The following is a 9,726-nucleotide window of genomic DNA, read 5'->3' as shown; positions in this document are numbered from 1 at the left end:
TTTGGCCAGCCTTGGGGAGGGTCCCATAGTCCCTTGCTGGTAGAGGGAAGTGGGCAGTTCCTAGGCATCAGCTGGGTCTGACTGATGTGCCAGCTGGCCCTGTGCCTATGTCCTCCTGCCTGCCTTGGTGCCTGTGGACAAATCACCTTTCACCTTAAGCGACAGGAACACCATCAAGTTAAGGGGACAGGCACTCTTTTGGTCTCAAAAGATGTCCCTGCTGTGGCAAGGCACGAGACATGCAGGTTAGTTTCAATTGTAACTCACACTCAAATTGGTCACTTTAGGTGACTGCCTTCGGTAAAACCACATTTCTGTGAAGGTCATCTTTAAGAAAGGTCTTCCCTTACCAACTGGCCAAATTTATTTGCAAAGTCTGTACAACAAATTTTGGGTAAAAGCAGAGGCAGGGGAGATCTGGAGTTTGGGCTGACTGTGTCTTCCACACGAAGGCTAGAAGGTGCAAAATGGCCCCCTTGGGTAGCATGTCCAGAGGGTCTGGGGCTGACACTGACTTGGCAACACAGCACCCAGATGGGGAGAAACGGGAGATGTCCCCAAATCCCTGAGATGCACCTTCAGCAAAGTTTAGGGAGCAGCTCTCCCCTCCCCTCCGCTCCGCAGAAGCAGACAAAGTGACCGTAGACAAGGAGGCTCTGTGGAGCAGACTTACCATGGCCGTGACGAGGCCAGGCCTGTGCACTGGGCCAGGCCGGGCCGGGCACATCTCAGAACGAGTGCAGCAGACAGAGTTGTCGAGACTCTCCACAGACCAGAAAATGCAAATACTGGTTTCAGTCAGGAATCTGATTTCTACAGAACGTGAATTGTAATCATGAAAATGAACTTAGCCTTACAAAACTATTTTTACAAAACAAACATTTATTAACACATAAAACTTTTGTAGAATCTCTAAAACAAATTCAAGACAAAAATTAATTCCAGTAGGTAACAAAATAATCTATTATTCCTTCTCGTTAAGATGACTTTATCCCATAAAACAGTTTATCAGCACGCAGATTCATTCTGTTGAGAGAAAACGTGTGTGAAAATAACTTCTGTTCTGTAAATACAAGAGGGTGTTGCTGTCACAGCAGGAGACAGACGTGGGACTCAGTACCCCAGGAGCAGGCGTGTGGCCTGTGTCAGCCGCCGGAGCACTGTCAGCGTCTCACGGGGAAGAAAGCACCTAGGGTCTTCCTGTGGCGTTTCATGCGCCTGTGTCTCCATCTTAGACTTAAACATAAAGTACCTTTCTCTTACAAAATGAGTGTTTTCACAGCAAGTTTAATAAATTAAAATGTAAGAAAAAGAGCGACTAGTGAGAGGAACTCTTTGCTTTTGATCTGGGTCACCTGTGAGTCAAAGCACTGTGCACCCAGTGAACCGCCCTTGCCAGCAGGTCAGGAACCAGGCTGGGGCGGGATGCAAATGCCACTTGAGCAAGAGTGGCCAGCGTGAGACAGGCACATTTAAGACAAGGCTGGCCATTCCGTGGTCCACTGTTAAGGCTAATCAGAGAGGAAGGAGCGCGCCCAATCTGCTCATGCTCCCAGGGGAACGTGTGTCAGTGACTTGCCTGTGTTAGGCTCCTCACACAGTAATGAAAAACACTGGGTTTCTGAAAAATCACAGAAATGAAGTAAAAGTCTAGCAAAACTACCAATACTCTTGTGTTCTTAGATTTGCCACAACCACTGCATTGCTGCTTATGGATAAAAGAACTACACTATGTTTCAAGTGTTCTCAGCCCCTGGCTTTTTTCACACCTCCTTGCAAAAACTACTCCACTGTTTTCTGCTAGTCTTTGGTAGGACAGCTTTTACCTAATTGGGTTTTTAGGAAGGAAACCTGATGGCCACATTTCACTTCAAGTCATTTTAATGACCAGCTTCCTAGTTGCATGTGTGCTACGAGCAGCTACCTGACAAGTGTTCGGTTTGGGGCCTACAAGCAGGGGTGGGGGCCAAGTGCTGTCATTCATCTCTTCAGCCCAGAGTATCTCTGATGGGCTTCAGTTTGACAGGAAAGAAACGGCTGAAATAAATACGTGGTCCCAGTTTTCTTTCACCTTGTTAGAAAAATAGCTTTAAAGTGTCAGAAACAAACCTACACAAAGCCTAAGGCAGCAAGCTGGTGCACAGCTCCAAGAGCAGGGTTGGTGCTCTGCTCCATGATTAAGCTGAGCAGTAACCGTGGCCTTGCGAGCATCAGGGTTGCCGGGCATCAGGGCGCTGCCACCAGAGGTCAGTGAGGCGACGCTAACTGCCTTGTTTGCTGATGAAGTGTGGCTGAGGTCGTGCGGATCAGGATTTCTAAGGGAAAGCTTGAGAAATGACTTGATAGCGACGTGCAGGTAGCAGTTCAGGAAACTGTGGAAGCCATCCCTGCCCACTTCTTTGCCTGCAGTTCTTGGCCCCTGACGAAAGCTCACATCCAGCCCTCCCGTGCTCAAGTGCAGGCTGGAACCCTCCAGGCAGGTGACCCCGCTCCAGTCCACGTGGGTCAGAGAGCGGAGCTATGTGGGCCTGGCTCTGTCTGTGGTGTCAGCTCGCTAAGCTCACTGATGGCAGTGGCCAGCAGCGTGTCCTGGGACCCCACAGGGCCGTCGGACTTGCAGGCTGGGTCTGCGGGGCTGTCCTCATGCATGGCAGGCATGCTGCCCTGGACGGTGGCCAGGTTGTGAAAATGGCCATTTTCTGCAAAAGATAGCAATTTATCGGAAAGTTTGGACGGCGCGTACTCGTCGTCAGGCTGCTCAGTCTTGTGGCCGTCGCCGTTCTTCGGAGAGCCGTCCACGATGACCAGGAAGGACTTCCACGGAGTCGTCTTGTCATGGATCTGTGGAGCAAGTACACAACAGCGGTCACCCACATGTCCCTGTCCAGGGTCTGCAGACCCCCGGTTCACAGCCACTTGTCATTGGGCCCGACAGCCTTCTCCACCCATCAGACCCCTGTCTTCACCGTGGTCCCCGTCAGAACGGACTCGGCCAGCACCAGGCCCCCATCCCGGATGGAGAGCCCCAGGGCAGGAGGACGGGCACTCTGCCATCCAGGGCCACACAGCTGGAAGCAGCACCCCCAGGGCCAGCCTGGCTTACCGAAGTGTGCCGCCGCAACGTGGACTTATCGGTGAACGCCCGCCCGCATGCGTTGCACATGAACGGCTTCTCTCCTGTGTGGATCCGGTGGTGGCGCTGGAGGGCGTTGAGCTGCGTGAACTGCTTGCCGCACTGGTCACAGCAGTATGGCCGCTCCCCTGAGGGGAAGGGATGGAAAGAGGGGGATAGGAGGGGAAGGGGTTGCCTATTGCTCTGTGGCCACACGGTAGCACCCCCGCAACATCCCCCCCCCCCCAGCCATAGCAAGGCTGCAGGAGCACACGTGCCCCCCCGCCCCCCCCCACGCAGGCCACAAGGGGCCCTGGGGGCCGTGGCCTCACCCACAGCTGGTGCAATGGCTGTGGGCAGCTCACCTACTTTCTAGTCACACCTGACCATGCACACGTGTGGTGTCCCAAAAGGACATGCACACCGTCACCCCTAGTTCTAATCTGAAGGTTTGAAAAAGTTCACATGTCCACATCTGTGTACACATGTTCAGACCGTTCCAGTTCGTCAGAGAAACTAGAAACTCAGGAAATGCTATTAAGACATACAATGTAAAGTTAAATTCCAAATAATTTTTCAATAAAACCTTCAGGATGTTTTCTTGCACAGTGACCTCCCATCTCTGGCGACACTCCAGCCATACCTGTGTGGACTTTGATATGCTGGTAAAGTGAATTCCGCTGAGCAAAAGTCCTGAAACAAACTTCACATTTAAAGGGTTTGGACCCAGTATGGATCCTATTGTGATGTTTTAAATACTCCTTGGAAGCAAAACTCTTGCCACACGTTTCACACATGAAAGGCCTCTCACCTACACAGAGAGAGGAGACAGGGAGTTAGATGTGACACAGGCGGGAGGACCGGGTCCACCCTCCCAAGTGCCCCAACAGGCTGCGGGCTACCTTCTCTTGTGAAAACTACCCAGAAACATCTACTCAGGTACAGCACTTGCTACCCACTCAAAGTTGGTGGAACTGCCCCCTGAAATCCCCAGAAAGATTCCAGTAGATTATGATGAAAGAGCATGTCCAGCCAGCTCACATTTTGGAAATGCAGTCATTCCCAAACAAGAACAGCCTGCTGGAAAAGTTGGACTTTTCCACAGGGCTGTGGTGGGTCTCTAGCAGAAGCCCTTCTGGAAGGGAGCGGAGTCTGTGGTGAACACACGTGGCTGTCCTGGAGCAGCGACCGCTCAGCTGGGCAGGTGAGGACCAGGAGGGCGTCCACCCTCCATGCTGTGCAGTCTGCGCCCTAGACTTCTCTGTTAGGTTTGCCCTGATTTCTCAAATGCCAAAACTGGCTTCAATAAAATCTGAACATATTAGCAAGTCCATCAAATGACCAGTTCTAACTGAATGCTTCAGTGTGACCTGACCTCCCCTCCTCCACTCTCATCAGACACCACTTCTGCTTTTTCAGTCTAGAGTTCACATCATTAAGTGGCTCACCTGTCTCACCATCTGAACTTGAGGCTCACAGGACAGTGCAGAGAAGTAAACCTTTTAAATGCAGGCAGGAAAGAACTGGGCTTGTGTGATAAGCACAGTACCCAACAGCTGGACTCCCCGGGGCTCTGACCCCAGGAGCACTGCACAGAATCAGAATGGTGAGCTTAAACGTTCTCCCTAGCCCAGTGAAATTATACCATAAAACTTCTGAGAACCCCATAATTCCACCACTTCAACACCTCGTAACTCCTAAGTCTGCAGGTTTTCAGTAAAGCTGGGATTCACTGTATGCTTCATTGCGCATCTCTCAAGCTGACAACCAAGCACAGGCATTTTTCATAATATTTAGAGACCTTAGGCCCAAACGCTTGGTCCTGGGTGGGACGGGGTGGATTTACCCGATTATTGAATCACTTTCTTGGGGCCGGACAGTCCATTTGTTCCTGATTCTGTGTTATTAGAAACAGCAAGAATGGAGATAACAGCATATGGCTTTCCCCACATTCTGAGCAGTTTCTTTGAGAAAGATTCCTGGAAAGGGAACATGGGGCTGAAACACCAGGGTACCTCTGGATGCCTAGGACACAGGACCAGCAGTACACAAAGGTCATGGCCATGGAGGCAGTGGGCATATTTTATTCATTTACTTGTGCTCACTTACTAGATGAGGAAGCAAGTCCGGGCTTTAACCTGAACCCCAGGCAGACAGCAACATCTAAACTAATAAACTGCAGTTTCCCTCTACAGCCAGGAAATATATTCAATCACAACAGCATATTTACCTGTGTGACACCTTTTATGATAAATCAGCATGTGGTTCTGAGTGAATCTTGCACCACATTCATCACAGACAAAAGGTTTTTCCCCCGTGTGAATTCTGAAAGCATAACAGAATAATTCAGATTGTGTTCCAAAGCTCACTCCATCACCAAGCTCCTCCCTCACCTGCAGAAACCCTTTGCTCCACGAGCCCGAATGTGAAGGACTGAAAGGTAGTGAGGCCCAGGACTCTCAGCCCCAAGTCAGTCTCTGCCTGAGGCAAGACCGCCAAGTCCCGCTGGACACACAGCCCCCCAAATATGCCGTGTGGTTAGTGCTGCCCCACATGCAGGCAGAGGCTGCACCTCCACAGATTAAAACACTCAATAGCACTGCATGGTATTTATAAAACTGCCTCATTAAGAACAGTCACCTAGACTGACAAAGAACCACGTGGTCAAAACCTTTACTGTCCTTTTCCAGTTCAGTGTAACAGTCTAGAAAGAACTGTTAACACGTGAAGCCAGCTGGTCCCCAGGGCGCACACGTCAGCCCTGCATGTCAGGGCAAGGACGGAGTGACCATCACCACGTTTTCTGAGCCGGGCTGGGGCAGGGAAAGGACAATGAACACCCACCTACCACCCCCAGACTGGCCCAGGGTGAGGGCAGATCTCGGGGAGAGTGGAAAACTGCTTTGTCTGAATTTCTAGTATAAGTACTGAGCATCAGAAGGGAATTTGTTTAAAAACTGAATGTCACCTCCCTGTACTTCAGAATCAATACACGTTATTCCTATCTGTCCTAACCCTGGAGCTTATCAGACTGACAGGTGGCAGGCACTCTCCAAGCCCAGAGAAGTGTCCCTCTGCTGAAGTCTCCAGGGAGACCGCACCACCTGGCTGGTCTCAGGCCGGGGTCCCAAAGTAAGGGGGTCTGGGGTCTCTGGCCCGACTCAGCAGGGGTGATGGGGGTCTGTAAGGGGTGGAGAGAGGCCCCTGAGCCTGAACGGGAGGCTGGGGTCCCCATCAGCCCAGGCCCCACCCAGAAAGCGCCATCCCCGCATCTGTCTCCAGGGAGAACCCAGACAATGGAAGCACCCCCCGACTTCGAGAAGGAGCAACCGAACAGTGACCCCTCCGGGGAGAGGGGACCACGCCAGCCGCCCACGCCTCCACGCCCACCCCAGGCCTACCTCAGGTGGGTCTTGAGGGCTGAGGGCTGCGAGAAGGTGGCCGGGCACTCGGAGCAGCCGTAGGGCTTGTGGCCGGTGTGCGTGCGCTCGTGCAGCCGCAGCGCCGTCTTGGAGCTCAGGCCCTTGCCGCACTGCTGGCACTGGTGCCGCTCTCCGCCGCCCTCGTGCACCTGCACCACGTGCCGCTTCACGTCCTTCTTCCTCTTGAACTTCTTGCCGCACAGCTCGCACGGGAAGTGGCGCTCGCTGCTGTGCACGTGCCGCTGGTGGCCCTTCAGGTTGCAGCGGTTGGCAAAGGTCTGGCCGCAGGTGTCGCAGCGGTGCACCACCTCGGTGGCCACGCCGTGGTGGAGCCGCACGTGCTTCAGGAAGCTCTTCTCGTACAGGAAGGCCTTCTCGCAGCGCGTGCACTGGAAGTTGCTCCTCCGCCGACCCGGGCCCTCCTCTCCCTCCTCCTCCTCCTCGTCCCCCTCCTCACCTCGTCCCACTTTGGGCGGCGCGGCCTCTACCCCTGCCCCAGCCCCGCTGTCCTCCTCGTCCTTCGTGACTGCTTCTTTCTCGTTTTCCAGGGCTTCTGGGCTGGGCTCCCGGGGGCCCCCGCAGCCCCCCATGTCCTGCTCAACACTCTTCTGCTGCTCCCGGAGTCGGCGCGTGTACTTCTTTTTAGGGATTTCCACGAACACCTTCCTCCCGGCCAGCCGCCCACTAGCCCTTCTGAGCTTGGGGTAGGGGGGCTTAGCCACCTCTTTCCTCTTGTCTGGCTTCTCCCTGGACTTCCTCGGGGGCAGATCTGGCAATAGGCCATTGCCGATTCTCTCTGCTGGGGGATCCAAAGAACTGGCAACCCCATTGGCCAGAGGGCCATCAGGGGCCATCCCTGCCCAGGCCTCAGGGGCGAGAGCAGCCGTAACCTGGGCGCCGCTGCTCCCTTCTGCCTCCTGAGACTCTGAGAAATTCTGCAACTCCAAAAGTACCGACTCTAACATCTGCTTCTTCAGCTGAAAACAAGTTTCGGATAAGTCCAAACACTTCAGCTTTTCTGCCATTTCCAGCATGCGCTGTACCCGGTCTTCCTCAACCTGTACCTTGGCCGTGTAGACAAACTCAAGAAAGGAAGCGAAGTCGGCTACCTGCACTTCGTCTAAGTAGACGTTAGTCCTGGCACCATCCACAGTCTTCTCGTTAAGGAACACTTCCTTAAAAAACTTGCTGGTGGCTGCCAGCACTGCCTTGTGGGCCATGAATTCCTCCCGGACGCCCTGGTATTCCACGCTGACGGTCACGTCACACAGGTGACCCAGCAGGCGGAGCTGGTGCATCTCATGCAGGAGGTTGATTGGGGAGGACTTGGATTCCAGCAGGACCGCACCACTCTCCATGTTGCTTCTTCCCAGAAACACCTTTGAACACAAACCAAGAATTATTTATGCACAGCAACCTCCGAAGCAGAAGGAATAAGAACTGTGAGGATTATATATCAGTTCTTTAGAGGGTATAAACTGATTAACGACCTAAAAAACCTAACTTTTCTCCCGTACACTTTCAAGTCACACATCACATCTTAGCATTTTTTTCTGAAGTCCCAATGTACCTCCAGAGACATTTGTATGAAAAATGACTAAGGCTGTCCTAAAGTTATTATTAATGAAATATGTTAAAGCAACAATTTGCTTCTCGAGGTGATTCTGTTATTTGCCTGCAGACCCAGACCCCCTAAACAGAATTTAAAGCAACAATAAATTAGGTGTGCTGCTTTGATCAGGAGGAGGAAATGGCAACTCACTCCAGTATTCTCGCCTGGGAAATCCCATGGACTGGGGAGCCTGGCCGGCTAGAGTCCCCGGGGTTGCAAAAGAGTCGGACACACGACTTAGCGACCAAAACACAAACACTTTGATCTGGAAACCAGATAAAATACATGGCCACCACCGTTAGGAGAGCAAACCCTGTCTGACTTTGTAAACAACCGACTCTAGAAAATATCTACTTTCTACGAAGAAAATTTCCTGGAAAGTAGCGGACGATCCACGGCATTTCCACCCCCGGACGCCCGTCCTACTGCACTGGAGCGATCGGGGGCACAGCGCTGGGGTCCAGCTGCGCTACCTGGAGCAGGGCCCTCAGCTCCTCCGGCCACAGCGGCTCCTGGGCTGGAGGCTGGCCAGGCCGCCGTGGGGGTGGCAGCCACGCCGGCCGCCCGGCGACCCCGGGGCAGGCTTCGCGGGGTTGGAGGGGCCCTGACACGGTCACGGAGCGGCCGGGCCTGACTTGGGCCTCCCCCAGAGCACACCGCCTTCCAGTCGGGCCCGTCCTCCCAGACCCGGCCTCCGTCCCCCCAGTGCGGTCGGGTCCCTAGGTCGGCCTCACCGGTCCCGGTCCAGCCCCTCAGCGCCCTCCGGACGCAGGGGCCGTGGCCTCCTTTCCCCTAGCCCGCCGCCCGCTGAACCGACCCCGACTCCTCGGCGGCTTCCCAGCCCGCGGGTGGCCACTGAGCGCGAGGCGGGGGCCAGGCCTGCCGCCCACCGCCCCGCTGGCCGCGTACCCGCCACCCCGCCGCCGCCGCCGCCGCAGACACGCTTCCGAGGACTAGGCCTGGGGACGGACAGACGGACAGACAGGCGGCCGGACGGACGGGGGGCGGGGCGCGGGGGGAGGGGGCGTCGGCGAGGGCGACACCGATTGGCCGTGTCGGGCCCGGCCCCGCCTCCAGCTGGTAGAGGGGCGGGCCTGCGCAAGCACTGGAGGCAGCGGAAGCCGTTCGGAAAAGTTACGTGATCCGACGCACGCTGCCGCCGCACGCCCCGCAGGCTGCGCAGAATTGCGTCACCCGCCGCGAAGTAGGATCTGCGCCTGCGCAGAACACTGTGCCGGCGGCTCTGAGCTTCTCGCGACGCGGTAGCGGGGAGGGGTCAGGGCCGGGAAAGTCACGTGACCCGTGGGGGAGACCCGCGCCTCACGCACAGGTCTCTCCCCCGGGGCCCCAGCCGGATGGGCGGGACGGTAGGAGGGCGGGGCACCCGATGGGGCGGAGCGTCTGGTGGGCGGGGTCATAGGGGCGGGGCGGTGGGAGGAGCCAGGAGGGGCGTGGTGCAGGAAGAGGGCGTGGCGGTGGGAGGAGCCAGGAGGGCGTGGCACCTGGAGGGGGCGGGGCGCCGCCACGTGCCGCAGGAATCTGTAGGTCTAGCCGGGCAGCACCTAGCGGAGTCGGGGCTG

General features: G+C 55.2%; 1 protein-coding gene across 5 annotated transcripts; it reads right to left on the bottom strand.

Annotated features, from left to right (window-relative positions):
* Positions 1 to 862: 862 nt before the first annotated feature.
* Positions 863 to 9,117, bottom strand: GZF1 (GDNF inducible zinc finger protein 1). Of its 5 annotated transcripts, none has more exons than XM_005214414.5 (6): positions 8,620 to 9,117; positions 6,514 to 7,913; positions 5,343 to 5,437; positions 3,756 to 3,923; positions 3,104 to 3,261; positions 863 to 2,841 (listed from the first exon to the last, which is right to left on the bottom strand). In XM_005214414.5, the coding sequence occupies exons 2-6, from the start codon at positions 7,890 to 7,892 to the stop codon at positions 2,506 to 2,508; spliced, it is 2,136 nt and encodes a 711-aa protein (XP_005214471.1). In that variant the 5' UTR covers positions 7,893 to 7,913; positions 8,620 to 9,117; the 3' UTR covers positions 863 to 2,505. The 5 variants fall into 5 exon arrangements, with proteins under 5 accessions (XP_005214471.1, XP_015329555.1, XP_010809607.1 ...); XM_015474069.3 differs by having other exon boundaries at positions 8,964 to 9,117; XM_010811305.3 differs by having other exon boundaries at positions 9,056 to 9,117.
* Between the last annotated feature and the right edge of the window lie 609 nt (positions 9,118 to 9,726).

The sequence above is a fragment of the Bos taurus genome, chromosome 13 (assembly GCF_002263795.3).
Source record: "Bos taurus isolate L1 Dominette 01449 registration number 42190680 breed Hereford chromosome 13, ARS-UCD2.0, whole genome shotgun sequence".
Taxonomy (NCBI): domain Eukaryota; kingdom Metazoa; phylum Chordata; class Mammalia; order Artiodactyla; family Bovidae; genus Bos; species Bos taurus.
The sequence above is the reverse complement of the archived record's forward strand: the minus strand, read 5'-3'. Positions and strand labels throughout refer to the sequence as shown.

Coding starts and splice junctions, on each gene's coding strand:
- GZF1 (XM_005214414.5), bottom strand. CDS start 7,892: ATGGAGAGTGGTGCGGTCCTGCTGGAATCCAAGTCCTCCCCAATCAAC. Junction 3,924..5,342: donor TCATAAAAGGTGTCACACAG/GTAAATATGCTG, acceptor CTCTCTGTGTAG/GTGAGAGGCCTTTCATGTGT. Junction 3,262..3,755: donor GCATATCAAAGTCCACACAG/GTATGGCTGGAG, acceptor CCTTCCCCTCAG/GGGAGCGGCCATACTGCTGT.